Source organism: Heptranchias perlo, chromosome 12, assembly GCF_035084215.1.
Source record: "Heptranchias perlo isolate sHepPer1 chromosome 12, sHepPer1.hap1, whole genome shotgun sequence".
Classification (NCBI taxonomy): domain Eukaryota; kingdom Metazoa; phylum Chordata; class Chondrichthyes; order Hexanchiformes; family Hexanchidae; genus Heptranchias; species Heptranchias perlo.
Window position 1 is genome coordinate 12,795,657 of NC_090336.1, and position 24,951 is coordinate 12,820,607.

At 48.5% G+C, this 24,951-nt stretch overlaps 1 protein-coding gene across 2 annotated transcripts in view; it reads right to left on the minus strand.

Annotated features, from left to right (window-relative positions):
* The window catches only part of LOC137327832 (proline-rich protein 5-like), a 136,333-nt gene that overhangs the window by 79,169 nt on the left and 32,213 nt on the right, over positions 1-24,951 (minus strand). The window contains exons 1-4 of one of the 2 annotated variants that reach the window (XM_067993669.1): positions 19,357-19,428; positions 16,344-16,634; positions 11,881-11,961; positions 1,178-1,226 (exon numbers count right to left, since the gene is read on the minus strand). In XM_067993669.1, coding sequence (XP_067849770.1) covers positions 1,178-1,226; positions 11,881-11,961; positions 16,344-16,462 — 249 coding nt within the window. In that variant the 5' untranslated portion in view covers positions 16,463-16,634; positions 19,357-19,428. Of the gene's footprint in view, positions 1-1,177; positions 1,227-11,880; positions 11,962-16,343; positions 16,635-19,356; positions 19,429-24,951 lie in introns of those variants that run through there. The other variant, XM_067993668.1, reaches the window with a different exon arrangement.

The following is a 24,951-nucleotide window of genomic DNA, read 5'->3' on the forward strand; positions in this document are numbered from 1 at the left end:
ACCTAGTTTTGTGATGTCAGCAAACTTGGAAACATTACATTTGGTTCCCTCACCCATATCATTGATCTATATTGTGAATAGCTGGGGCCCAAGCACTGATCCCTGTGGTACCCCACTAGTCACTGCCTGCCACCCCAAAAAAGACCCATTTATTCCTACTCTCTGTTTCCTGTCTGTTAACCAATTTTCAATCCATGCCAGTATATTACCCCCAATCCATGTGCTTTAATTTTGCACACTAACCTCTTATGTGGGACTTTAGCAAAGGCCTTCTGAAAATCCAAATACACCACATCCACTGGTTCTCCCTTATCTATTCTACTAGTTTTATCCTCAAAAAACTCCAGTAGATTTGTCAAACATGATTTCCCTTTCATAAATCCATGTTGACTTTGTCTAATCCTGTTGATATTTTCTAAGTGTCCTGTTATCACATCCTTTATAATAGATTCTAGCATTTTCCCTGCTACTGATGTTAGGCTAACTGGTCTGCAGTTCCCTGTTTTCTCTCTCCCTCCTTTTTTAAAATAGTGGGGTTACATTTGCCACCCTCCAATCTGCAGGAACTGTTCCATAATCTATAGAATTTTGGAAGATGACAACTAATGCATCAACTATTTCCATGGCTACCTCTTTTAGTTCTCTGGGATGCAGATTATCAGGTCCTGGGGATTTATCGGCTTTCACTCCCATTAATTTCTCCAGCACTATTTTTTTTACTAATACTAATTTCCTTTAATTCCTCCTTCTCACTAGTCCCTTGGTTCCCTAGCATTTCTGGGAAGTTATTTGTGTCCTCTTCCGTGAAGACAGAACCAAAGTATTTATTTAATTGCTCTGCCATTTCCTTGTTCTCCATTGTAAATTCAGTTGTCACACAGCTGGATGGTGGATGACCCCAGTTATTAACTCTGTAATTGTCGGCACTCACTCTGACCTTTCAGCACTGCACACATCTGCAAACCAACACTTCAGAACAACATGTAACAATGAGTATTACACACAAACTAACGAATTGAGGGGTTCGGTTGGTTTATACATAGGATGAAGGATACCTGGAAGTGGGTTATAAGCTGGAATCTAATTGAGTGGTTGAAATAGTTAACATATAGTTGGCTTTAGGGAGGTATACAGATATACCTGTAAATCTTCAACACAATATATTTGAGGTATTTACCTGGAAATAGTCAGTGATGAACGGACCCAGCTCACTCTTCAGCAACTGCCTGTTGAGAAAGATTCCAGTTAACACTGGCAGTGCCATGCAGGGAGAAGCTCAGAACATGTACAGTATGGCCAGCACTGCCTACTACTCGCTGGTTATATCTCATGTGTGTCAAAGTGGTACAAATCAAACCTGCCCAAACCTACCTAGGCACAAACCTGCTGTAAATTCAGAGTGACAGCTAAAGAAGGGTGCGGTCAGAAAGGGTAGCCATCTGAAGTTGGAGTTAAATCACACCGCTGGGACAGAATAGTGAGACCTCTATTCTTGCTTGCATCTGGCAAGCACTAAATCTGACCTCATTCCTTCACCTCAATGAGAATAAATTTCACCCTCCGTGTAATGTAACATTTTTAAAGTTCGGTTCACAATCTCCAGCACTGTCAGATGTTGATCAGATAATTCACTCTCCTCCCCCCTCCCCCACACTCCAAAAAATCAAACTATTCAGTTATAATCTTGGTTAAGACATCAGTGCAGTACTGAGGGAGTGCTGTATTTGCTGGAGCCATGGAGTCAATATTCTTGACTTTACCCCCCGGGCAACATCCAGTCCTTGGCCACAGGGGGAGTTGGGACCCATTTTGCCGGGATCTTCCCCCTTTATACACCAGGGTTACAGGTGGGAGCAGAGCTGAGCTCAGTGCTTTTGTTTCCCTAAGTTACGTCTACGGGGCATCAAGAGGAAGGGGGCCTGGGTTTGCCAATTCTGGTCAGACTTATTCCTGGAGGTGTGATCACATGACAGTCGATCATGTGACATTTGCCCACGGTTTGCAAATGTCATTGCATTTAGCTTAGTTAAATGTTTCAGTACTCTGGTATTCCTAAGATGACGCAAGATAATTATACCATAGGACACAATTTTTTTAAGGAACTGGATGCACAATTTGACAGAAATGGTTTGGCATCATATTAGGACCCCAGTATGAATCACTGCTTTTTGGATAGGAGGGTTAAGGAAGAAAACCAAGAGTAGGAGGAAAATCATTATCGGGGGGCTGCACAGTGACATAGATTATTGGTGCTCTAATATGCTGCATCACATGGTGATGGGAGGCTGATTTGTGATTTGCCACACACTAAGGGCCCAATATTTGGAGGGAGGCGGTTTGGCAGCGGGGGGTCGACTGGGCGCTTGGGTAACTCGCCCAGTGAAATCGGTGGGTTCCCCACCCGGTCGTAAGCAAACTGAAGCCACTAACCTTGGCTTCCGGGTTTCGCGCTGGAAAGCTGCGCAGCGGGCGGACTGCGTACCCGCATCATAGCCTGTCAGCTGGAGGAGCCCTATTTAAAGGGGCAGTCCTCCACTGACTGATGCTGCAGAAAGGAGCCAAAATTACAGCATGGAGCAGCCCAGGGGGAAGGCTGCTCCCAGGTTTAATGATGCCTCACTCCAGCTCTTACTGGATGGGGTGAGGAGGAGGAGGAGGAGGAGGGAGATCTTCCACCCGGCGGATGGGAGGAAGTGGCCTGCATCTGCCACCATAAAGGCCTGGCTCGAGGTGGCAGAGGAGGTCACCAGCAGCACCAGCACCACCTGCATACAGTGCAGGAGGCGCTTCAATGACCTAACGAGGTCAGCCAAAGTGAGTACACTTACTCATTCCCCTACACTCCGTCTGCCACATCACCGCCCCCACCCCACATCTCCTTCTGCACTGCCAACACTACTCTATCACATCACTCCTCACACCCACTCAAAGCTCATCCTCAACTTACTTGCACTTCCTCACCTCCCCAGTACTCATCCCACCACTACCACTCAACCCAATCCTCATACAATCTCATGGCTCTATCTCACACTCACCCTCTCATGCATCTCTTTCACAGTCAGCCTTACCCAACCTGCAGCCGCAGGGCATGCATCACGTATGTGTAGTAGGAAGCGTAAGGCAAACGTGTCGTGAGCATGAAGGGGATGCACAAGGGTGTTTGAGGGTTTGTCATGGTTTTTACTTATATTTGATTTCTGATCAACTCACATTACATATTATATTGTCACCATTACTGCCACGCCTTGGCCATTCTTGACTGGCTTGTGCAATAAGGCCCTTTCATGAGGTTCTCCATGAACACCCTTGATGCCACCCATTGGGTCACCCTACAGTGGGTGTATGTGTAGTTGCACGACTACTTTGTGCAGGTACCTGTTGCGCAGCACTGTGTTGTGTAGCTCCACGTGGCGGAGGTGGACGGCGTGCCTGGCGAGGCTGGTGATGTTGCTCGTCCTCCAATGGAGTGATGAATGCAGCTAAGGAACGCCCCCACCCCATCCTGACGATGTGAGTGTGAGGGGGTCCGCAAAGTAGGTAAATGTGTTTGGACAGCGGAGTTTAGGGTATGATGTAATAATTTTGAGTGTGGAGACAACGGTGCGGCAGGCAAAACTTTGTCTGAGGTGACAGAGTGCCCTGCTGCAATGAATGAGGTATTCCCCCCAACTGTCAAGGAATCCTCTGCATCTCCCAATGGCTGCTGACTGAAACACGTCTGCAACAACAGGGAGTGTTTCCCACAGCACGGGAAACACGCTGAGGAGAGTCCAAAATCACATCCCTGCTAAAATCTCTTCCCAATGAGGTCTGTCAACAACCTCCCTAAGTACCTTCCTAACTATCTAAACTGTCATCCCGCCGGCTTTAACTGCCGGTGGGAGTCCCGCACGCAGGGGCTGTGCGCTCAATGATTCGCGTCGTTGGGGAACCCGGAAGTGGGCGGGTTGGAGCCGCGCTCCCGACCCGCTCCGGGATTCCCCAATTTTAGGAACCTTCCCGCCAGGACCTCACCCGCTCGACCATCCGAAAATTGACCCTAAAGTTCTCAATCTCAATTGTTGGACACTGACAGCCAATGAATGGAGGCCTGGTGCGGAAAGCCAATGAGAGGAGGTCTGGTGCTGAAAGCCAATGAGTGGAGGTATGGTGTTGACAGCCAATGAGTGGAGGCCTGGTGCTGACAGCCAATGAGTGGAGGTATGGTGTTGACAGCCAATGAGTGGAGGTATGGTGCTGGCAGCCAATGAGTGGAGTCCTGGTGTTGACAGCCAATGAGTGGAGGCCTGGTGCTGAAAGCCAATGAATGGAGGCCTGGTGCTGGCAGCCAATGAATGGAGGCCTGGTGCTGGCAGCCAATGAGTGGAGTCCTGGTGCTGGCAGCCAATGAGTGAAGGCCTGGTGTTGACAGCCAATGAGTGGAGTCCTGGTGCTGAAAGCTAATGAATGGAGGCCTGGTGCTGGCAGCCAATGAGTGAAAGTCTGGGACTGACAGCCAATGAGTGGAGGCCTGGCATATTCTTCGGGAGCGAGGAGGAATTTCACAGAGAGTCACTCTGGCCTGTTCTTATCCACACTCCAGCAGTCTGCTATGAGTAGGCATTGGCAAGTATCAGTCTATCCTGTGTGGCACAGCAAGGCTTCAGACAAGAAAAGGTGGAAGGAAATAGTAACAGATTACAGTGAGGTAATTCATTGGGTAACCCATATATTAGGCTTAATTCAGAGGAGTGTTCGAGCTTCCACAGCAGTTTATGGCAAGCAGAAAGTGGTGGAAATCCTTTTGAGTGAATTACCATAAACATATCACAAGTATTGCAAAAAAGAAGCAAATTGTGATGAGGGCTGACTGGATTTCCCGTATGCCTATCTGACTTTACTGCACTGGACAGTCAGCTGGTCCCACTACACTCAGTAACTTCGCCCAATGCGCGAGCTCAGGAGGCTAAGATTGAATTCCTGGCAGCGTCTGGGAGGCAGGAAATGGCTGAGATGGCCAGATAGGATTTTTAAAAAATTTGTTCATGGGATGTGGGCGTCGCTGGCGAGGCCGGCATTTATTGTCCATCCCTAATTGCCCTTGAGAAGGTGGTGGTGAGCCGCCTTCTTGAACCGCTGCAGTCCGTGTGGTGAAGGTTCTCCCACAGTGCTGTTAGATAGGGAGTTCCAGGATTTTGACCCAGCGATGACGAAGGAATGGCGATATATTTTCAAGTCAGGATGGTGTGTGACTTGGAGGGGAACGTGCAGGTGGTGTTGTTCCCATGTACCTACTGCTCTTGTCCTTCTAGGTGGTAGAGGTTTGGGAGGTGCTGTCGAAGAAGCCTTGGCGAGTTGCTGCAGTGCATCCTGTGGATGGTACACACTGCAGCCACTGTGCGCCGGTGGTGAAGGGAGTGAATGTTTAGGGTGGTGGATGGGGTGCCAATCAAGCGGGCTGCTTTGTCCTGGATGGTGTCGAGCTTCTTGAGTGTTGTTGGAGCTGCACTCATCCAGGCAAGTGGAAAGTATTCCATCGCACTCCTGACTTGTGCCTTGCAGATGGTGGAAAGGCTTTGGGGAGTCAGGAGGTGAGTCATTCGCCGCAGAATACCCAGCCTCTGACCTGCTCTTGTAGCCACAGTATTTATATGGCTGGTCCAGTTAAGTTTCTAGTCAATGGTGACCCCCAGGATGTTGATGGTGGGGGATTCCGCGATGGTAATGCCGTTGAATGTCAAGGGGAGGTGGTTAGACTCCCTCTTCTAGGAGATGGTCATTGCCTGGTACTTGTTTGGCGCGAATGTTACTTGCCACTTATCAGCCCAAGCCTGGATGTTGTCCAGGCCTAGCTGCATGCGGGCTCGGACTGCTTCATTATTTGAGGGGTTGCGAATGGAACTGAACACTGTGCAGTCATCAGCGAACATCCCCATTTCTGACCTTATGATGGAGGGAAGGTCATTGATGAAGCAGCTGAAGATGGTTGGGCCTAGGACACTGCCCTGAGGAACCCTGGGGCTGAGATGATTGGCCTCCAACAACCACTACCATCTTCATTTGTGCTAGGTATGACTCCAGCCACTGGAGAGTTTGCCCCCTGATTCCCATTGACTTCAATTTTACCAGGGCTCTTTGGTGCCACACTCGGTCAAATGCTGCCTTGATGTCAAGGGCAGTTACTCTCACCTCACCTCTGGAATTCAGCTCTTTTGTCCGTGTTTGGACCAAGGCTGTACTGAGGTCTGGAGCCGAGTGGTCCTGGTGGAACCCAAACTGAGCATCGGTGAGCAGGTTATTGGTGAGTAAGTGCTGCTTGATAGCACTGTCGACGACACCTTCCATCACTTTGCTGATGATTGAGAGTAGACTGAGGGGGCGGTAATTGGCCGGATTGGATTTGTCCTGCTTTTTGTGGACAGGACATACCTGGGCAATTTTCCACGTTGTCGGGTAGATGCCAGTGTTGTAGCTGTACTGGAACAGCTTGGCTAGAGGCACAGCTAGTTCTGGAGCACAAGTCTTCAGCACTACAGCTGGGGTGTTGTCGGGGCCCATAGCCTTTGCTGTATCCAGTGCACTCAGCTGTTTCTTGATATCACGTGGAGTGAATCGAATTGGCTGAAGACTGGCTTCTGTGATGGTGGGGATATCGGGAGGAGGCCAAGATGGATCATCCACTCAGCACTTCTGGCTGAAGATGGTTGCAAACGCTTCAGCCTTGTCTTTTGCACTCACGTGCTGGACTCAGCCATCATTGAGGATGGGGATGTTTGCAGATCCTTCTTCTCCAGTTAGTTGTTTAATTGTCCACCACCATTCACGACTGGATGTGGCAGGACTGCAGAGCTTTGATCTGATCCGTTGGTTGTGGAATCGCTTAGCTGTGTCCATAGCATGTTGCTTCCGCTGTTTAGCATGCATGTAGTCCTGAGTTGTAGCTTCACCAGGTTGGCACCTCATTTTTAGGTACGCCTGGTGCTGCTCCTGGCATGCTCTTCTACACTCCTCATTGAACCAGGGTTGATCCCCTGGCTTGTTGGTAATGGTAGAGTGAGGAATATGCCGGGCCATGAGGTTACAGATTGTGCTGGAATACAATTCTGCTGCTGCTGATGGCCCACAGCGCCTCATGGATGCCCAGTTTTGAGCTGCTAGATCTGTTCTGAATCTATCCCGTTTAGCACGGTGGTAGTGCCACACAACACGTTGGATGGTGTCCTCAGTGCGAAGACAGGACTTCGTCTCCACGAGCACTGTGCGGTGGTCACTCCTACCAATACTGTCATGGACAGATGCATTTGCGACAGGTAGATTGGTGAGGACGAGGTCAAGTAGTTTTTCCCTCGTGTTGGTTCGCTCACCACCTGCCGCAGGCCCAGTCTGGCAGCTATGTCCTTCAGGACGCGGCCAGCTTGGTCTGTAGTGGTGCTACCGAGCCACTCTTGGTGATGGACATTGAAGTCCCCCACCCAGAGTACATTCTGTGCCTTTGCTACCCTCAGTGCTTCCTCCAAGTAGTGCTCAACATGGAGGAGGACTGATTCATCAGCTGAGGGAGGGCGATAGGTGGTAATCAGCAAGAGGTTTCCTTGTCCATGTTTGACCTGATGCCATGAGATTTCATGGGGTCCAGAGTCAATGTTGAGGACTCCCAGGGCCATTCCCTCTGGACTGTATATCACTGTACCGCCACCTCTGGTGGGTCTGTCCTGCCGGTGGGACAGGACATACCCAGGGATGGTGATGGAAGAGTCTGGGACGTTGGCTGAAAGGTATGATTCTGTGAGTATGGCTATGTCAGGCTGTTGCTTGACTAGTCTGTGGGACAGCTCTCCCAATTTTGGCACAAGTCCCCAGATGTTAGTGAGGAGGACTTTGCAGGGTCGACTGGGCTTGGTTTGCCTTTGTCGTGTCCGGTGCCTAGTGGTCCGATGCCGGGTGGTCCGTCCGGTTTTATTCTTATTATGACTTTTTTTAGCGAGATTTTACAATTGAGTGGCTTGCTAGGCCATTTCAGAGGGCAATTAAGAGTCAACCACATTGCTGTGGGTCTGGAGTCACATATCGGCCAGACCGGGTAAGGACGGCAGGTTTCCTTCCCTAAAGGATATTAGTGAACCAGATGGGTTTTTACGACAATCCGGTAGTTTCATGGCCACCATTACTGATACTAGTATTTTAATTCCAGATTTTATTTAATGAATTGAATTTAATTAATTGAATTTAAATTCCCCAGCTGCCGTGGCAGGATTTGAACTCATGACTCTGGATTATTAGTCCAGGCCTCTGGATTACTAGTCCAGTATCATAAACACTATGTGACCGTACTCGAGGCTCACCGAGAAACAGCAGGAACGTCGGTGGGGATGGGGGCGGGGCGGGAATGGCAAGTAGAGATAACTAGAGGAGGCTGATGTGCGCAGGCTCGAAGTTCCACAAACCACGAATACAAAATACTTCTCTCCCAGGATCAGTGCCCGGGAGAAAAACCCTCAATTCTGGGGAATTCCCAGACAATCCGGGAGGGTTGGCAACTCCAAGGGGGCCCCAAGAGCCTGGCTTCCCAGGACACTCCTCAGACTGAAGGCTTGGATGAGGGCCCAGTAGCAAGTGGAAGAGGATGGTGAGTACTTATCTTTCTTCTCCTCATAGAATTTTACAGCACAGAAGGAGGCCATTTGGCCCATCGTGCCGGTGCCAGCTCTTTGAAAGAGCTATCCAATTAGTCCCATTCCTCCTGCTCTTAGCACATAGCCCTGCAAATTTCTCCTTTTCAAGTATTTATCCAATTCCCTTTTGAAAGTTACTGTTGAATCTGCTTCCACCACCCTTTCAGGCAGTGCATTCCCAATCATAACTACTTGCTGCGTAAAAACATTTCTCCTCATCTCCCCCTGGCTGCTTTGTCAATTACTTTAAATCTGTGTCCTCTGGTTACCGACCCTTCTACCACTGGAAACACTTTCTCCTTAATTACTCTATCAAAACTGTTCATAATTTTGAGCACCTCCAGTGCTGGGACCACTGCTTTTTTAGATACATATTAATGACTTGGACTTGGGTGTACAGGGCATAATTTCAAAATTTGTAGATGACACAAAACTTGGAACTGCAGTGAACAGTGAGGAGGATAGTGATAGACTTCAAGAGGATATAGACAGGCTGGTGGCATGGGCGGACACGTGGCAGATGAAATTTAACACAGAAAAATGCGAAGTGATACATTTCAGTAGGAAGAACGAGGAGAGGCAATATAAGCTAGAGGGCACAACGCTAAAAGGGGTACAGGAACAGAGAGATCTGGGGGGTATATGTGCACAAATCGTTGAAGGTGGCAGGGCAGGTTGAGAAAGTGGTTAAAAAAGCATACGGGATCCTGGGCTTTATGAATGGAGGCATAGAGTACAAAAGTATGGAAGTCATGATGAAGCTTTATAAAACACTGGTTCGGCCACAACTGGAGTATTGTGTCCAGTTCTGGGCACCGCATTTTAGGAAAGATGTGAAGGCCTTAGAGGGGGTGCAGAAGAGATTTACTAGAATGATTCCAGGGAAGAGGGACTTTAGTTACGTGGATAGACTGGAAAAGCTGGGGTTGTTCTCCTTGTAACAGAAGTTGAGAGGAAATTTGATAGAGGTGTTCAAAATCAAGAAGGGTTCAGACAGAGTTGATAGAGAGGAACTGTTCCCATTGGCGGAAGGGTCAAGGACCAGAGGACATAGATTTAAGGTGACTGGCAAAAGAACCAAAGGTGACCATGAGGAAAAACTTTTTTACACAGCGAGTGGTTAGGATCTGGAATGCACTGCCCGAGGGGGTGGTGGAGGCAGATTCAATCATGGCCTTCAAAAGGGAACTGGATAAGTACTTGAAAGGAAAAAATTTGCAGGGCTATGGGGATAGGGCGGGGGAGTGGGACTAGCTGGATTGCTCTTGCATGGAGCCGGCGTGGACTATCGAGTCCATGCTGGCTCTATGCAAGAGCAATCCATACATAACCCAATATGAGAGTAGCTTTAGTGTCCCTTAAATGAGGGGCCGAGACTTGGGTGGTGATATAATAATCAGGCGTGGAGTCTGAATGGAATGGGATTGTTCTCCTTAGAGCAGAGAGGTTAAGAGGAGATTTGATAGAATCATAGAAAGGTTATAACACGGAAGGAGGAAACAGATTAACTGGTCATTCGTCTAATTTGCTATCTGCGGAACATTTCAGTTTGCAAACCGGCAGCTGGGTTTGTGATATAACAACAGCGACTGCACTTCAAAACTAACTAACTGATTGTGAAGTGCTTTTGGGACAATCCGAGGGCACAACAAGGTGCTGTATTAATGAAAGTTCTTCCTTTCTTTATCTATGTATGTCTCAGGAACATAAATAAGAAAGCCCAAAGTGATGAAAGCCACTTGGTCCATCAACCCCATTCCATTAAGAGTCCACGCCAAAGTCTAGGCCCCTCATTTAAGGGACACTAAAGCTACTGTCATATTGGGTTATGTGGGGGTCCCGTGTAGCCAGCACCAACCCCAAGGTAAAGTTGCTGTATTCACTGAGGCCTGTTATTTACTGGGACCCGCGAGACCCGAGTACTGGCGGGTGGGACTCTAGCGCAGGTCTTGTGTAATATAAAAGTCGCTTAAGTTCCTTCCTGTACACTCCCCTGAAAACTGAATCCCCCTGTGCTATTGATATCTTTATTGTCCTCAATCCCCTCCTCCACCTTCCCAACCATTACTGGTCCAGTTCCTTTTAAAGGACCATTGCTCATACGGCAGACATTACGGAGTCGCTCATGTGACTTTTGGCGTCTATAGCGCATTGGGTGCCCAGTAGGATCGCCAACTCTCCAGGATTGTCCTGGAGTCTCCAGGAATTGAAGATTAATCTCCGGGACACTCCTGCGAGCAACACGGGAGAAAAATCATAGGGGCATTATACAAAATTGTGTTTTTTTATTTTCTTTGAATACTTTCACTTATTAGTTATAAAAATATTTGAGACGGGGGAAAAAAGGCTCTTTGACCAACAGTCAAGATTAATCCAATTGGTTGACGAAGAGTCTGTTTGCTTTCCAATTGGCCGTGGGAAGGCAGTGTGCCCGGAGGATGGACCAATGGCGGGAGTGTTGGGGCGGGCAGCAGGTCATGTGATGAAACCTCCAGGAATACACCAAACCAGAGTTCGCAACCCTTGTGCCGAGGGTGTGCTTTGGGCACCAACACGGTTGACTCTTAACTGGAGTGGCCTAGCCAATTGTATCAAACTGCTACAAAGATTAACAAGACCACACGGACATCAGCGGTGCAAGAAGGTGGCCCACCGCCACCATCATTACGATGCAACTTACACAACAGGTGCACAGCCTCTCAGTGCCAAGGGTGCTTCCCTTTTTTTCTTTATTCATTCTCGGGGTGTGGGCGTCACTGTCAAGGCCAGCATTTATTGCCCTTGAGAAGGTGGTGGTGGGCCTTCTTCTTGAACCGCTGCAGTCCTTGTGGTCTTGTTATTCTTTGTATCGGTTTTCATACAACTGAGACACTTTGCCAGGCCACTCCAGAGGGCAGTTATGAGTCAATCACGTCGGTGTGGGACTGGAGTCACATATACGCCAGACCGGGTAAGAACGGCAGGTTTTCCTTCCCTAAAGGACATTAGTGAACCAGTTGGGTTTTTATGACAATCCAATAGCCCATCCACCTGTAAATTGACCCCGAATCAACTGCTCTCTCTGAGTATTTCTACCACATGCTCACTAACCCATGGGAAACAAAAAAAGTATTTTTCTACTCTCTAACCTTGCTCGAGGCTTGCGAATTTTTTATATCAACCTGCCATTCCTGTATTCATTGTACAAACCAAGCAGCTTTCTTACTTCGACCTTATCTTGTATATTTACCGTATGTTTTCATTCAGCGAGTACAGTTCATTATCTTGCAAACTTCCTCCCTGGAACACTTTGATCACTGCCTTTTGCACGCTGAGGGGAAAAAAAGAAAAACCACAGAAACGTATCATGAAAAAGAAACCACAATGAACTGACACAAAATCATAAAGCTGCAGCCCCGTTTACTGAACCTTTACAGCTCTGCAGGACCTCATGTCATCGGTAGGGTTGCCAACTGTGATTGGACGTATTCCTGGAAGTTTCGTCACATGATCTCCTGCCGCCAACCGTCCCGCCCTGTCTCCAATTTCCAATATTTTTGTGACTAATAAATAAAAATGTTCATAGCAAATTAAAAAAAACAAACGATCTTTTTTAATGCCCCTGTGATTTGTTCTCCTGCGTTACTCGCAGTAGTGTCCAGGAGATTCGTCTTTAATTCAGGAGACTCCAGGACAATCCTGGAGGGTTGGCAACCCTAGTCACGGGTCAGTTGTAGCTGCTGCAGTACTGTCCCAGACCTGTACTAGAAATGTCCAGTACCCTTGTCCTGGGCCTTTATCAGCCCGTAGTAAAGGCCCACTCCCTCTATACTGGGCCTGTGGTTCTGTTGCATGTGCTTTCTCCAGAACCTCTGGTCTATGGTAAAGCTTGTCAGGACTTTGAACAGCCTGTCAGTATAATATGCCCACTCTTTAGGCCTAGATTAAACATACATCTGCCTCCCAAACCGATCCTGGGGGAGGTTTGAGTCGCACTGCCATTCACTGCTCGACCGACCAACTCTCCTCCCTGATGATTGTGATCTCTGAATGTAGGGATGTAGGCAGTAATTCTCAGTATGCTTCAGAGAGGCAGGCAGGGTGTGAAGAGGGGAAGAGAAGCACAAAAAAAGGGGTACAGAAAAAGAGAAGGCAAGTAAAAAAGGAGAAATCCATGGAATAACACAGATGAGGGAAGAGCACATTATTGCCATTTAGCTCTCCCATGCAGCCAATGTGACCGATACATCTTACCATTTATAAAAACGTCTATGTTTTTAAAAAATCCATTCTCAGGATGTGGGTGTCGCTGGCAAGGCCGGCATTTATTGCCCATCCCTAGATGTCCTTCTTCTGTTTGATACAACTGAGTGGCCTGCTAGGCCATATCAAAGGGCAGTTAAGAGTCAACCGTGTTGGTGTCAGATTGGAGTTACATATAGGCCAGACCAGGTAAGGACGGCAGGTTTCCTTCCCTCAACGACATTAATGACACTACCGTACCTCTAGTACTTACTGCATGGTTTAGAACAGAAAATCTCACCCCCAGAATTTATCATAAAAATGACAGCACAGGAGGCCATTCAGCCCATCAAGTGTCCAATGTTGACAGCTCTGCTCACTTTTTCAATACTGCCCGTAACGGCGGAAAAATTAATGGAATTGATACTGAGGGACAGGATAAACTGTCACTTAGAAAGGCACGGACGAATCAAGGACAGTCAGTGTGGATTTGTTAAGGGGAGGTCGTGTCTGACTAACTTGATTGAATTTTTTGAGGAGGTAACAAGGAGGATCGATGAGGGTAGCGCAATTGATGTAGTCTACATGGATTTTAGCAAGGCTTTCGACAAGGTCCCACATGGCAGATTGGTCGAAAAAGTAAACGCCCATGGGATCCAAGGGAATGTGGCAAATTGGATCCAAAATTGGCTCAGTGGCAGGAAGCAAAGAGTAATGTTTGACGGGTGTTTTTGCGACAGGAAGGCTGTTTCCAGTGGGGTGCTGCAGGACTCGGTACTAGGTCCTTTGCTTTTTGTGGTATACATTAACGATTTGGACTTAAACGTAGGGGGCATGATTAAGAAATTTGCAGATGACACAAAGATAGGCCATGTGGTTGATAGTGAGGAGGAAAGCTGTAGACTGCAGGAAGATATCAATGGACTGGTCAGATGGGCAGAAAAATGACAAATGGAATTCAATCCGGAGAAGTGTGAGGTAATGCATTTGGGGAGGGGAAACAAGGCAAGGTCGTACACAATAAATAGGAGGATACTGAGAGGTGTAGAGGAAATGAGGGACCTTGGACTGCATGTCCGCAGATCTCTGAAGGTAGCAGGACAGGTAGATAAGGTGGTTAAGAAGGCATATGGAATACTTTCCTTTATTAGCCGAGGCATAGAATATAAAAGCAGGGATGTTATGCTGGAACTGTATAAAACACTAGTTAGGCCACAGCTAGAGTACAGTTCTGGTCACCACATCACAGGAAGGATGTAATTGCACTAGAGAGGGTACAGAGGAGATTTACGAGGCTGTTGCCAGGACTGGAGAATTTTAGCTATGATGACAGATTGGATAGGCTGGGGTTGTTTTCCTTGGAACAGAGGAGGCTGAGGGGTGATTTGATTGAGGTGTACAAAATTATGAGGGGCCTAGATAGAGCGGATAGGAAGGACCTATTTCCCTTAGCGGAGGGGTCAATAACCAGGGGGCATAGATTTAAAGTAATTGGTAGAAGGATTAGAGCGGAAATGAAGAAAAAATTTTCAGCCAGAGTGTGGTGGGGGTCTGGAACTCACTGCCTGAGAGGGCGGTAGAGGCAGAAACCCTCAACTCATTTAAAAAATACCTGGATGTGCACCTGAAGAGCCGTGACCTGCAGGGCTACGGACCGAATGCGGGAAAGTGGGATTAGGCTGGGTGGCTCGTTCCTCAGCCGGCGCGGACACGATGGGCCGAATGGCCTCCTTCTGTGCCGTAAATTTTCTATGATTCTGTGATTCACTGCCAGTTCTTGGCTGCCCACTGAGGGAGTACAGTGAGCAACTAACAATCAACACCAATTCTGAGAACCCTTTTTAAAAACCCTTTCAGTTTTAAATCTCGCATAGGCAAAGCAAGGAGATAGTCCAACAAGGGAAAAAGTTGGATGCAGGGAACTGGGAGCACACCTCTCCTTCTGAAGTAGTTTTAAAATCCTGCCGTCAAACACACTCGCTGTGCTAACCCACTGCGCCACTAAGTGGTAGGATGTGGGTTCTCGGTGGAGATTCCCCATACAAGGATCTTTTGATTATCAGTGATAATGTGGGGGAGGAGGGGGAAACTGAGAGGCGCGTCAATCTAACTGGCCTCGTGTGCCCCCTACCGGCTCGCTACGCAGTGCCGTTGGCAGGGGCTCAGAAAACGCTGCCATAACCAATTCATAGCTGGAGGAAACCCAAAGCTGGTGAGAATAAAATAACTAATGGAGGAGGAGGAGGAGATAAAATAAATAGTATTGCTGGGGAGGTGTAGAGGGAAATTTATGCGACATTGAAGCTGGGTTATACCTGATCTGGGAATGTTTGATGGGGGCTGCGCAGATAAGCTTTACCTTGCATTAAACTTATGTTACACCTGACCTGGGAGTCTTAAATGGGGCAATGTAAAGAGAGCTTTGCCTTAAATCTAACCCGTGTTATGTCTGATCTGAATGCGAGTGTCAGTGGACTCTTCAGTAGTGGGAGCTTCAGTTTGGCTCAGCTGGCAGACCTCTTGAGTCAGAAGGTTTGAGCCATCATTTCAGCTGACACTTCAGTGCAGTATTGAGGGGGTACTGCATTGTCAAAGCTGCTATTTCTCAACATTGTCTAGTAATTGGGTTCTAAAGAAGAGGTGGGCTCCCGACCGACCTGGGAACAGACTGATTACATTGACTTCAGCGCTGGGCATTCTGTCAGGGCCACTGGGCACAGAAAGAGGCCATTCGGCCCATCGTGTCCACGTCTCCCCTTGATCTCTCAGAAACCCTTGTTTTATATCAATGCATAGAGCCTTTGGGAATGTCTTAAGATACAAATAGCTACACGCAATCTGTCACGACAGTTGTCGTAAGATGGTGAAGAGGTTGCATTGTGTGGCAGGATGAGGTGTGTATACTGTGTCATGTGACAGGAAGAACCACTGATACAGTGACAAATGACATGGGCTCTGCCCTGCACCGTAACCTCCTCTCCGTAACTGGGCGTTCTTTTTTTTTTGAGGGGGATGGGGTTGTGTTTTGCGCTCATGAAGAATATCAGCTCTGGGGAATGGAACACTACCATTTTGTGCGCAGCGTCAGCATCAAGAACTTCCAGTCCAGCTCTAACGTGGGCTGATCCCTCCCTCCCGAATCAGTGGGATATCTCCATTTCCCACGTCAGCCAATCTGTGTGGGGGGGGGTTGCCAATGTAGAGCTACCTTGGGTGAAATTATGGGCAGTTTAGGAAATGGTCTGATACTGCCCAAACTCGTTTCATTTAAGTCTCTGACAGCCAGCGGGCAGTCTTTCATCCCATCGGTTTAGGTTGGAAATTGAAACTCAGATCCTAGAGGTAAACGGACAAGAGGTGCTAACTCATTTTCCCACCCACTCTATTCCCATGCAGTGCTGCGTTTTATTAGGCATTGGTCATGATTAGCGCCTTTTGTTTTTTTGTTTAAACGGGAGTGTGTGCTCCTACCTGTTCCAGGCCCTGTTGGAGCCCAGCAGTGCTGCCTGCCTGGCTGCATGGAAACGAGGCAGATCACTGAGTACCGGAGAGCTCATGAAGCGAGGTCTGGGTCTGCGGAAAGAGCCCATCCTCCCGTGGGCACAGCCCCCGCGGGGCGGACCTGGGTCTTTGCTGCTCCCTGCGGTCTCCGGGAGCTGTCACGGTGGAGTGTCGCCTCCAGGGCTTTGGTTAATTTTAAGGTGTCGGGACGAACAGAACTTCCGTTTCCCTTCCGGTGAGCGAGGCAGAATAAAAAGGGCCCTGCAGCAAAATGGTGGGAAGAAAAAAATAATCGTTAATGAGACGACGGTTGTGACCTGGCGCTCCCACAGCTACGGAAATTCCATTATTTTAACAGGTATCCTTTCTGCACCCTCTCCTATCCCCGGCAGCCAGGAAACAGGCCACACCCAATGTGCAGGCCCCACTGTGGGAGTGGGCACTTGTCAGTTAGTGAGCTACACCCCACTTCAACTGTGCGCAGCTTTACGAGTCAGAAGGTTTTGGGGGTTCAACTCCCACTCCATAGGCTTGAGCATGTAATGCAGGCTGACATTTCAGTGCAGTACTGAGGGAGTGCCGCACTGTCGGAGGTGCCGTCTTTCGGATGAGACGTTAAACCGAGGCCCCATTTGCGCTCTCAGGTGGACGTAAAAGACCCCACAGCATTATTCGAAGAAGAGCTGGGGAGTTCTTCCCGGTGGTCCTGACCAATATTTATCCCTCAACCAACACCGCTAAAAAACAGATGATCTCGTCATTAAATCACTCATGAAGCACATTTGTCAGCTCCTGTCATTAACCTGCTCTCGTCCCCTGTAGGTAATACAATGCATGGTTCAGACCGCTCCAGGTTCGATGCTTGGTCTGTGCTAAGTTAGCTGATCTCATCCAGGACCACAATTGGGCTGGTAAAATTGGCCTGGGGGTGGGTGGGGGGGGGAGGGGCAACAAAGTGCGTACGTGTGCATGTTCAGTGAAAGCAGACTTGGCTCTGAAGAAATGTCCTTAGTGGTCAAGTAGCCTGCCGCCACCTGAAGAACGGCCTCTTGGGCGAGGTAATGGAGGGTTGCTGGTACCGACTGGCACTGTGCCCTGGCAGGGAGTCAGTGCATTCAGGAGAGGAGGGAGGGGAGAAAATTGGAAAAAAAAAACAATTTAAAAAACACTCCGTGTTTCAACATGCAGTGTGAACTTTTGACACTTCTATATAATGCAGCCGCTAAATCTTCTCACTTCAGTTGCATCAAACCTTCCGCCCAGCTTTCAGTTTGTTGGTCTGAACTCACTAAAGGACACAGCCAGCATTGCTAACGTTACGTGCACAACAGAAATACAGACCTTCCTTTGGGGTTAACCTGTGATAGGGTCCAATATAACGTTGAGGGAGGCACAAGTAATGCTAGCTGAAAGGCTATTTATTCTGCTGCTGGAGCTATTGTTTTTCACAGTATTGAGCATCACAGCTAAATGCAACCTAATTTAGATGAGTGAACGAGCACCAACACAGCACAGCATATCACAGCACAGCACAACACAGCTCAGCACAACACAACACAACACAGCACAAGCACAACACAACACAGCACAGCATGTCACAACACAGCACAACACAACACAACACAAGCACAAGCACAACACAACACAGCACAGCATGTCACAACACAGCTCAGCACAACACAGCACAACACAAGCACAACACAACACAGCACAACACAGCTCAGCACAACACAGCACAGCATAGCACAACACAGCACAACGCAGCTCAGCACAACACAGCACAACACAGCACAGCTCAGCACAGCTCAGCACAACACAGCACAACACAGCACAACGCAGCTCAGCACAACACAGCACAGCTCAGCACAACACAGCACAGCTCAGCACAACACAGCACAACACAGCACAGCTCAGCACAACACAGCACAACACAGCACAACGCAGCTCAGCACAACACAGCACAGCTCAGCACAACACAGCACAACACAGCACAGCTCAGCACAACACAGCACAGCATACCTCAACACAGCACAACACAGCACAACGCAGCTCAGCACGACACAGCACAGCTCAGCACAACACAGCACAGCATACCTCAACACAGCACAACACAGCACAACGCAGCTCAGCACAACACAGCACAGCATACCACAACACAGCACAACACAGCACAACACAGCTCAGCATAGCACAACGCAGCTCAGCACAACACAGCACAGCATACCACAACACAGCACAACGCAGCTCAGCACAACACAGCACAGCATACCACAACACAGCACAACACAACACAACACAACACAGCACAACACAGCACAGCTCAGCACAACACAACACAGCACAACACAGCACAACACAGCACAGCTCAGCACAACACAGCACAACGCAGCTCAGCACAACACAGCACAGCTCAGCACAACACAGCACAGCATACCACAACACAGCACAACACAGCACAACACAGCTCAGCATACCACAACACAGCACAACACAGCACAGCTCAGCACAACACAGCACAGCATACCACAACACAGCACAACACAGCTCAGCATACCACAACACAGCACAACGCAGCTCAGCACAACACAGCACAGCTCAGCACAACACAGCACAGCATACCACAACACAGCACAACGCAGCTCAGCACAACACAGCACAGCTCAGCACAACACAGCACAGCATACCACAACACAGCACAACACAGCACAACACAGCTCAGCATACCACAACACAGCACAACACAGCACAACACAGCTCAGCATACCACAACACAGCACAACACAGCACAGCATAGCACAACACAGCACCAACACAACACAACATAGCACATGTTGCCAAGCAGAAAAAAAGTCTCTTTTGCCTATCAGATTCTACTGAACCGCAAGTTCACCCAGACAGCAAAACTTGACAGTACAAGGGGAAGGGTCACATCAGTTACAAACCCAAGCAGATTAAATTCAGGGACACCAGTGGAAAGACTAACCTGGTTTACCAAACAGAGGGTTTGTATGCACACAGTTGATTTCTGTTTAAGGGCAAGTTCAATAAAGTTGCTGATATCAGCGACTTGTTCTTATCAGGAGTTGACCTTTCCGCTCTAACTGATTCTGAACCGATACACATGGGAATAAAAGTTGCTTTCAAACCCCATGTGCCTTTAAGTGCAGAAAGGTCTAAAGTCATCGATGGAAGCTTTGTAAAATTTGCTGGGACAGGTTGCAGAGGTGCAGCTGAAACTTTGGAGGAGGGGGGGGCGGGGTTGCAGTTTTACACCCCGCCCGATTTTACTCTCCATTAAAGTCATCGGGTGGGGTGTAAAACTCAAGTTCCCGTCAAGTTCCCGATGGGCGGGTTAGGTTAAAATGACTCCCTTGGTTTCACTCTGACCAGGAATTCAGTCCCGTTCAATTGAATAAGGTGCAGAGGCAGAAAATTTGTTCTTTAAAGGGGATTCTGCCTGCTTGGCAAACATTGTTGTATGTGTGTTGGAGGAAAGATAAAAACCAGAAGAGCCGTTGTGTCATTCCTCTCACGATGGTATCAAGCGCAAGAGGCACAACAGTTTTAAACCAACATGTCCTGTGTTCGCAAATAAATGAAAACAGATTTCATCACAAAAAAGCACTGCCCCTTTAAGAGGAACTTGCTGTCACCAGGATGGCTCATCAGCTCAGTGACCTGAATTAGAACAATGACTGGTTCAAAGTTACAATACACTCTCGGCTTACAGCTAACTGTTAATTCGTGCCCTCATTTCTCTTTGTTATTTAGGCAGTCATCTGAAGTTCCTTATCGTATAATACTATCTTGCAGCACACAATGCCAGGTTATTATTCCATAACACAAGTGTGGAATATCTGCTACAAGTACGAACTACGCCTTAAACGTTTCATTTTTCTTCCCCTCCCAACTTTACAGCCAAAAATCCTTGTATCTCTGTGAGCGAGACCGAGACGGTGTCTCTGTGAGCGAGAACGAGACGGTGTCTCTGTGAGACCGAGACGGTGTCTCTGTGAGCGAGACCGAGACGGTGTCTCTGTGAGACCGAGACGGTGTCTCTGTGAGCGAGACCGAGACGGTGTCTCTGTGAGCGAGACCGAGACGGTGTCTCTGCGAGACCGAGACGGTGTCTCTGTGAGCGAGACCGAGACGGTGTCTCTGTGAGACTGTGACGGTGTCTCTGTGAGACCGAGACGGTGTCTCTGTGAGCGAGACCGAGACGGTGTCTCTGTGAGACTGTGACGGCGTCTCTGTGAGACTGTGACGGTGTCTCTGTGAGACTGTGACGGTGACTCTGTGAGACTGTGACGGTGACCCTGTGAGACTGTGACGGCGTCTCTGTGAGACTGTGACGGCGTCTCTGTGAGACTGTGACGGTGTCTCTGTGAGACTGTGACGGTGACTCTGTGAGACTGTGACGGCGTCTCTGTGAGACTGTGACGGTGACTCTGTGAGACTGTGACGGTGTCTCTGTGAGACCGAGACGGTGTCTCTGTGAGCGAGACCGAGACGGTGTCTCTGTGAGACCGAGACGGTGTCTCTGTGAGCGAGACCGAGACGGTGTCTCTGTGAGCGAGACCGAGACGGTGTCTCTGTGAGCGAGACCGAGACGGTGTCTCTGCGAGACCGAGACGGTGTCTCTGTGAGCGAGACCGAGACGGTGTCTCTGTGAGACTGTGACGGTGTCTCTGTGAGACCGAGACGGTGTCTCTGTGAGCGAGACCGAGACGGTGTCTCTGTGAGACTGTGACGGTGTCTCTGTGAGACTGTGACGGTGACCCTGTGAGACTGTGACGGCGCCTCTGTGAGACTGTGACGGTGTCTCTGTGAGACTGTGACGGTGACTCTGTGAGACTGTGACGGTGTCTCTGTGAGACTGTGACGGTGACTCTGTGAGACTGTGACGGTGTCTCTGTGAGACTGTGACGGCGTCTCTGTGAGACTGTGACGGTGTCTCTGTGAGACTGTGACGGTGACTCTGTGAGAGTGTGACAGTGACTCTGTGAGACTGTGACGGTGTCTCTGTGAGACTGTGACGGTGTCTCTGTGAGCGAGACCGAGACGGTGTCTCTGTGAGACTGTGACGGTGACTCTGTGAGAGTGTGACAGTGACTCTGTGAGACTGTGACGGTGTCTCTGTGAGACTGTGACGGTGACTCTGAGACTGTGACGGTGACTCTGTGAGACTGTGACGGTGTCTCTGTGAGACAGTGACGGTGACCCTGTGAGACTGTGACGGTGTCTCTTTGAGACTGTGACGGTGTCTCTGTGAGACTGTGACGGTGACACTGAGACTGTGACGGTGTCTCTGTGAGACTGTGACAGTGACCCTGTGAGACTGTGACGGTGACTCTGTGAGACTGTGACGGTGTCTCTGTGAGACTGTGACGGTGTCTCTGTGAGACTGTGACGGTGTCTCTGTGAGACTGTGACGGTGACTCTGTGAGACTGTGACGGTGTCTCTGTGAGACTGTGACGGTGACCCTGTGAGACTGTGACAGTGACTCTGAGACTGTGACGGTGACTCTGTGAGACTGTGACGGTGTCTCTGTGAGACAGTGATGGTGACCCTGTGAGACTGTGACGGTGTCTCTGTGAGACTGTGACGGTGTCTCTGTGAGACTGTGACGGTGTCTCTGTGAGACTGTGACGGTGACCCTGTGAGACTGTGACGGTGTCTCTGTGAGACTGTGACGGTGTCTCTGTGAGACTGTGACGGTGTCTCTGTGAGACTGTGACGGTGTCTCTGTGAGACTGTGATGGTGACTCTGTGAGCGAGACTGTGACGCTGTCTCTGTGAGACTGTGACGGTGTCTCTGTGAGACTGTGACGGTGTCTCTGTGAGACTGTGACGGTGACTCTGTGAGACTGTGATGGTGTCTCTGTGAGCGAGACTGTGACGGTGTCTCTGTGAGACTGTGACGGTGTCTCTGTGAGACTGTGACGGTGTCTCTGTGAGCCAGACTGTGACGGTGTCTCTGTGAGACTGTGACAGTTACTCTGTGAGATTGTGATGGTGTCTCTGCGAGACTGTGACGGTGTCTCTGCGAGACTGTGACGGTGTCTCTGCGAGACTGTGACGGTGTCTCTGCGAGACTGTGACGGTGACACTGCGACTGTGACGGTGTCTCTGTGAGACTGTGACGGTGTCTCTGTGAGACTGTGACAGTGACTCTGTGAGACTGTGACGGTGTCTCTGTGAGACTGTGACGGTGTCTCTGTGAGACTGTGACGGTGACTCTGTGAGACTGTGACGGCGACTCTGTGAGACTGTGACGGCGACTCTGTGAGACTGTGACGGTGTCTCTGTGAGACAGTGACGGTGACTCTGTGAGACTGTGACGGCGTCTCTTTGAGACTGTGACGGCGACTCTGTGAGACTGTGACGACGACTCTGTGAGACTGTGACGGTGATTCTGTGAGACTGTGACGGTGACTCTGTGAGACTGTGACGGTGACTCTGTGAGACTGTGACGGTGACTCTGTGAGACTGTGACGGTGACTCTGTGAGACTGTGACGGTGACTCTGTGAGACTGTGACGGTGACTCTGTGAGACTGTGACGGTGTCTCTGTGAGACTGTGACGGTGTCTTTGTGAGACTGTGACGGTGACTCTGTGAGACTGTGACGGTGACTCTGTGAGACTGTGACGGTGACTCTGTGAGACTGTGACGGTGACTCTGTGAGACTGTGACGGTGTCTCTGTGAGACTGTGACGGTGTCTCTGTGAGACTGTGACGGTGTCTCTTTGAGACTGTGACCACAAAGGTGTTAACCCATGCTCGGGTGCAATTCTACATGCACTGGCTGCCATCTGGTACCTCATCTAACTGGCCACTGTTGAGGTGTGAGCCTAAACAGCGAGTGTAAACAGGTTATACAACTATACGGGCATCATAACCAAAGCTCAATTCTGTCTTCATCAGAAGTCCACACATGAACGTTCCAGTAGTGCTTGTTGGATAGTGAATGGGAAAGGGAACATTTGCTGATTTTTGGAGGTGGAAGCCTGCAGCTCATTGTACAGCCCCTGCCGCTACCTTGTCTGAGACCTGCTAACTCAGGGCTGGTGACCTTCCTTGTCTGTATAACTAAGTAGCACTCAGGGCAGTGAATTTAACAATGAATCCTCGAGAGGGATGCCCAAACATGATTCGAATTCCACAGAGTGTATTATCTGTGGGAGAAAAGGACAAGTTTACTTGTGGACGCATGAAAGACGTGAGAAAATCCAAGAGACCTGGCAGTGAAAACACCAAATAAAACAGCCATGGTGGACAAAAGAGGTGAGAGATAACATAAAACTAAAGGAAAGAGCATAGAAGAGTGCAAAGAATAGTTAGATCCAGGAGACTGGGAGAGATATAAATAACTGCAGAGGAAGACAAAAAAGGTGGTAAGAGATGCAAAACTACGAAAAGAAACTTGAGAGGGACAGCAAGATTAACACAAAAAGTTTTTACAATTATATTAGAAGAAAAAGGGTAATGTGGGCCCTTTAAAAACAGATGCGAGAAATATTGCAAATGAAAATAAGGAAATGGCAGATTTGTTGAATAATTACTTTGTGTCAGTCTTCACAGTAGAGGAAGAGGATAATATACCTGACATTCCAGGGAAACTAATGACCAATCAAGGAGTGGAACACACTAAAGTTAATGTACACAAGAAAACAGTATTAGAAAAAATAATGACACTAAAGACCGACAGCTCCCCAGGACCTGATGGTTTCCACCCCAGGGTTTTAAAGGAAGTAGGTGAGGAAATTACAGATGCTTTAGCCATAATCTTCCAAAGCTCTGTCAATTCAGGAATTGTCCCTTTAGCTTGGAAAATTGCGAATGTAACTCCATCATTTAAGAAAGGTGAGAGAGAGAAAAACTATCGACCTGTTAGTCTAGCATCTGTTGTGGGGAATTTATTGGAATCTATAATTAAGGAGAGTGACTGACCATTTAGAGAGATTTGAGCTGATTAGAGAGCGCCAACATGGATTTGTCTAATGAACTTAATTGATTTTTTTGAGGAAATAACTAAAGCAGTAGACAGGGGAATGTCTATGGATGTAGTTTATATGGACTTCCAGAAGGTATTCGATAAGATTCCACATAAGAGACTGTTAGCTAAAATTAAAGCTCATGGAATTGAAGGCAAATTATTGGCCTGGTTAGGAGATTGGTTAGGCGGTAGGAGACAGAGAGTAGGGATAATAGGTATGTATTCAATTGGAAGGAAGTGTCTAGTGGTGTCCCACAGGGATCTGTGCTGGGGCCTTAACTATTCACTATATTTATTAATGACTTAGATAACACAATACAGAGCTATATATCTAGGTTTGCCAATGACATAAAGATTGCTGGCATAGTAAGCAGTGTAGACGGCAATATAAAATTACAAAGAGTCATTGATGGATTAAGAGAGTGGGCAAAACTGTGGTAGATGGATTTCAACGCAGGTAAGTGTGAGGTCATCCATTTTGGACCAAAAAAGGATAGGTCCAAGTATTTTTAAATGGTGAAAAGATAGGCACAGTGGAGGTCCAAAGAGATTATGGGGTCCATGTACACAGACACTTAAA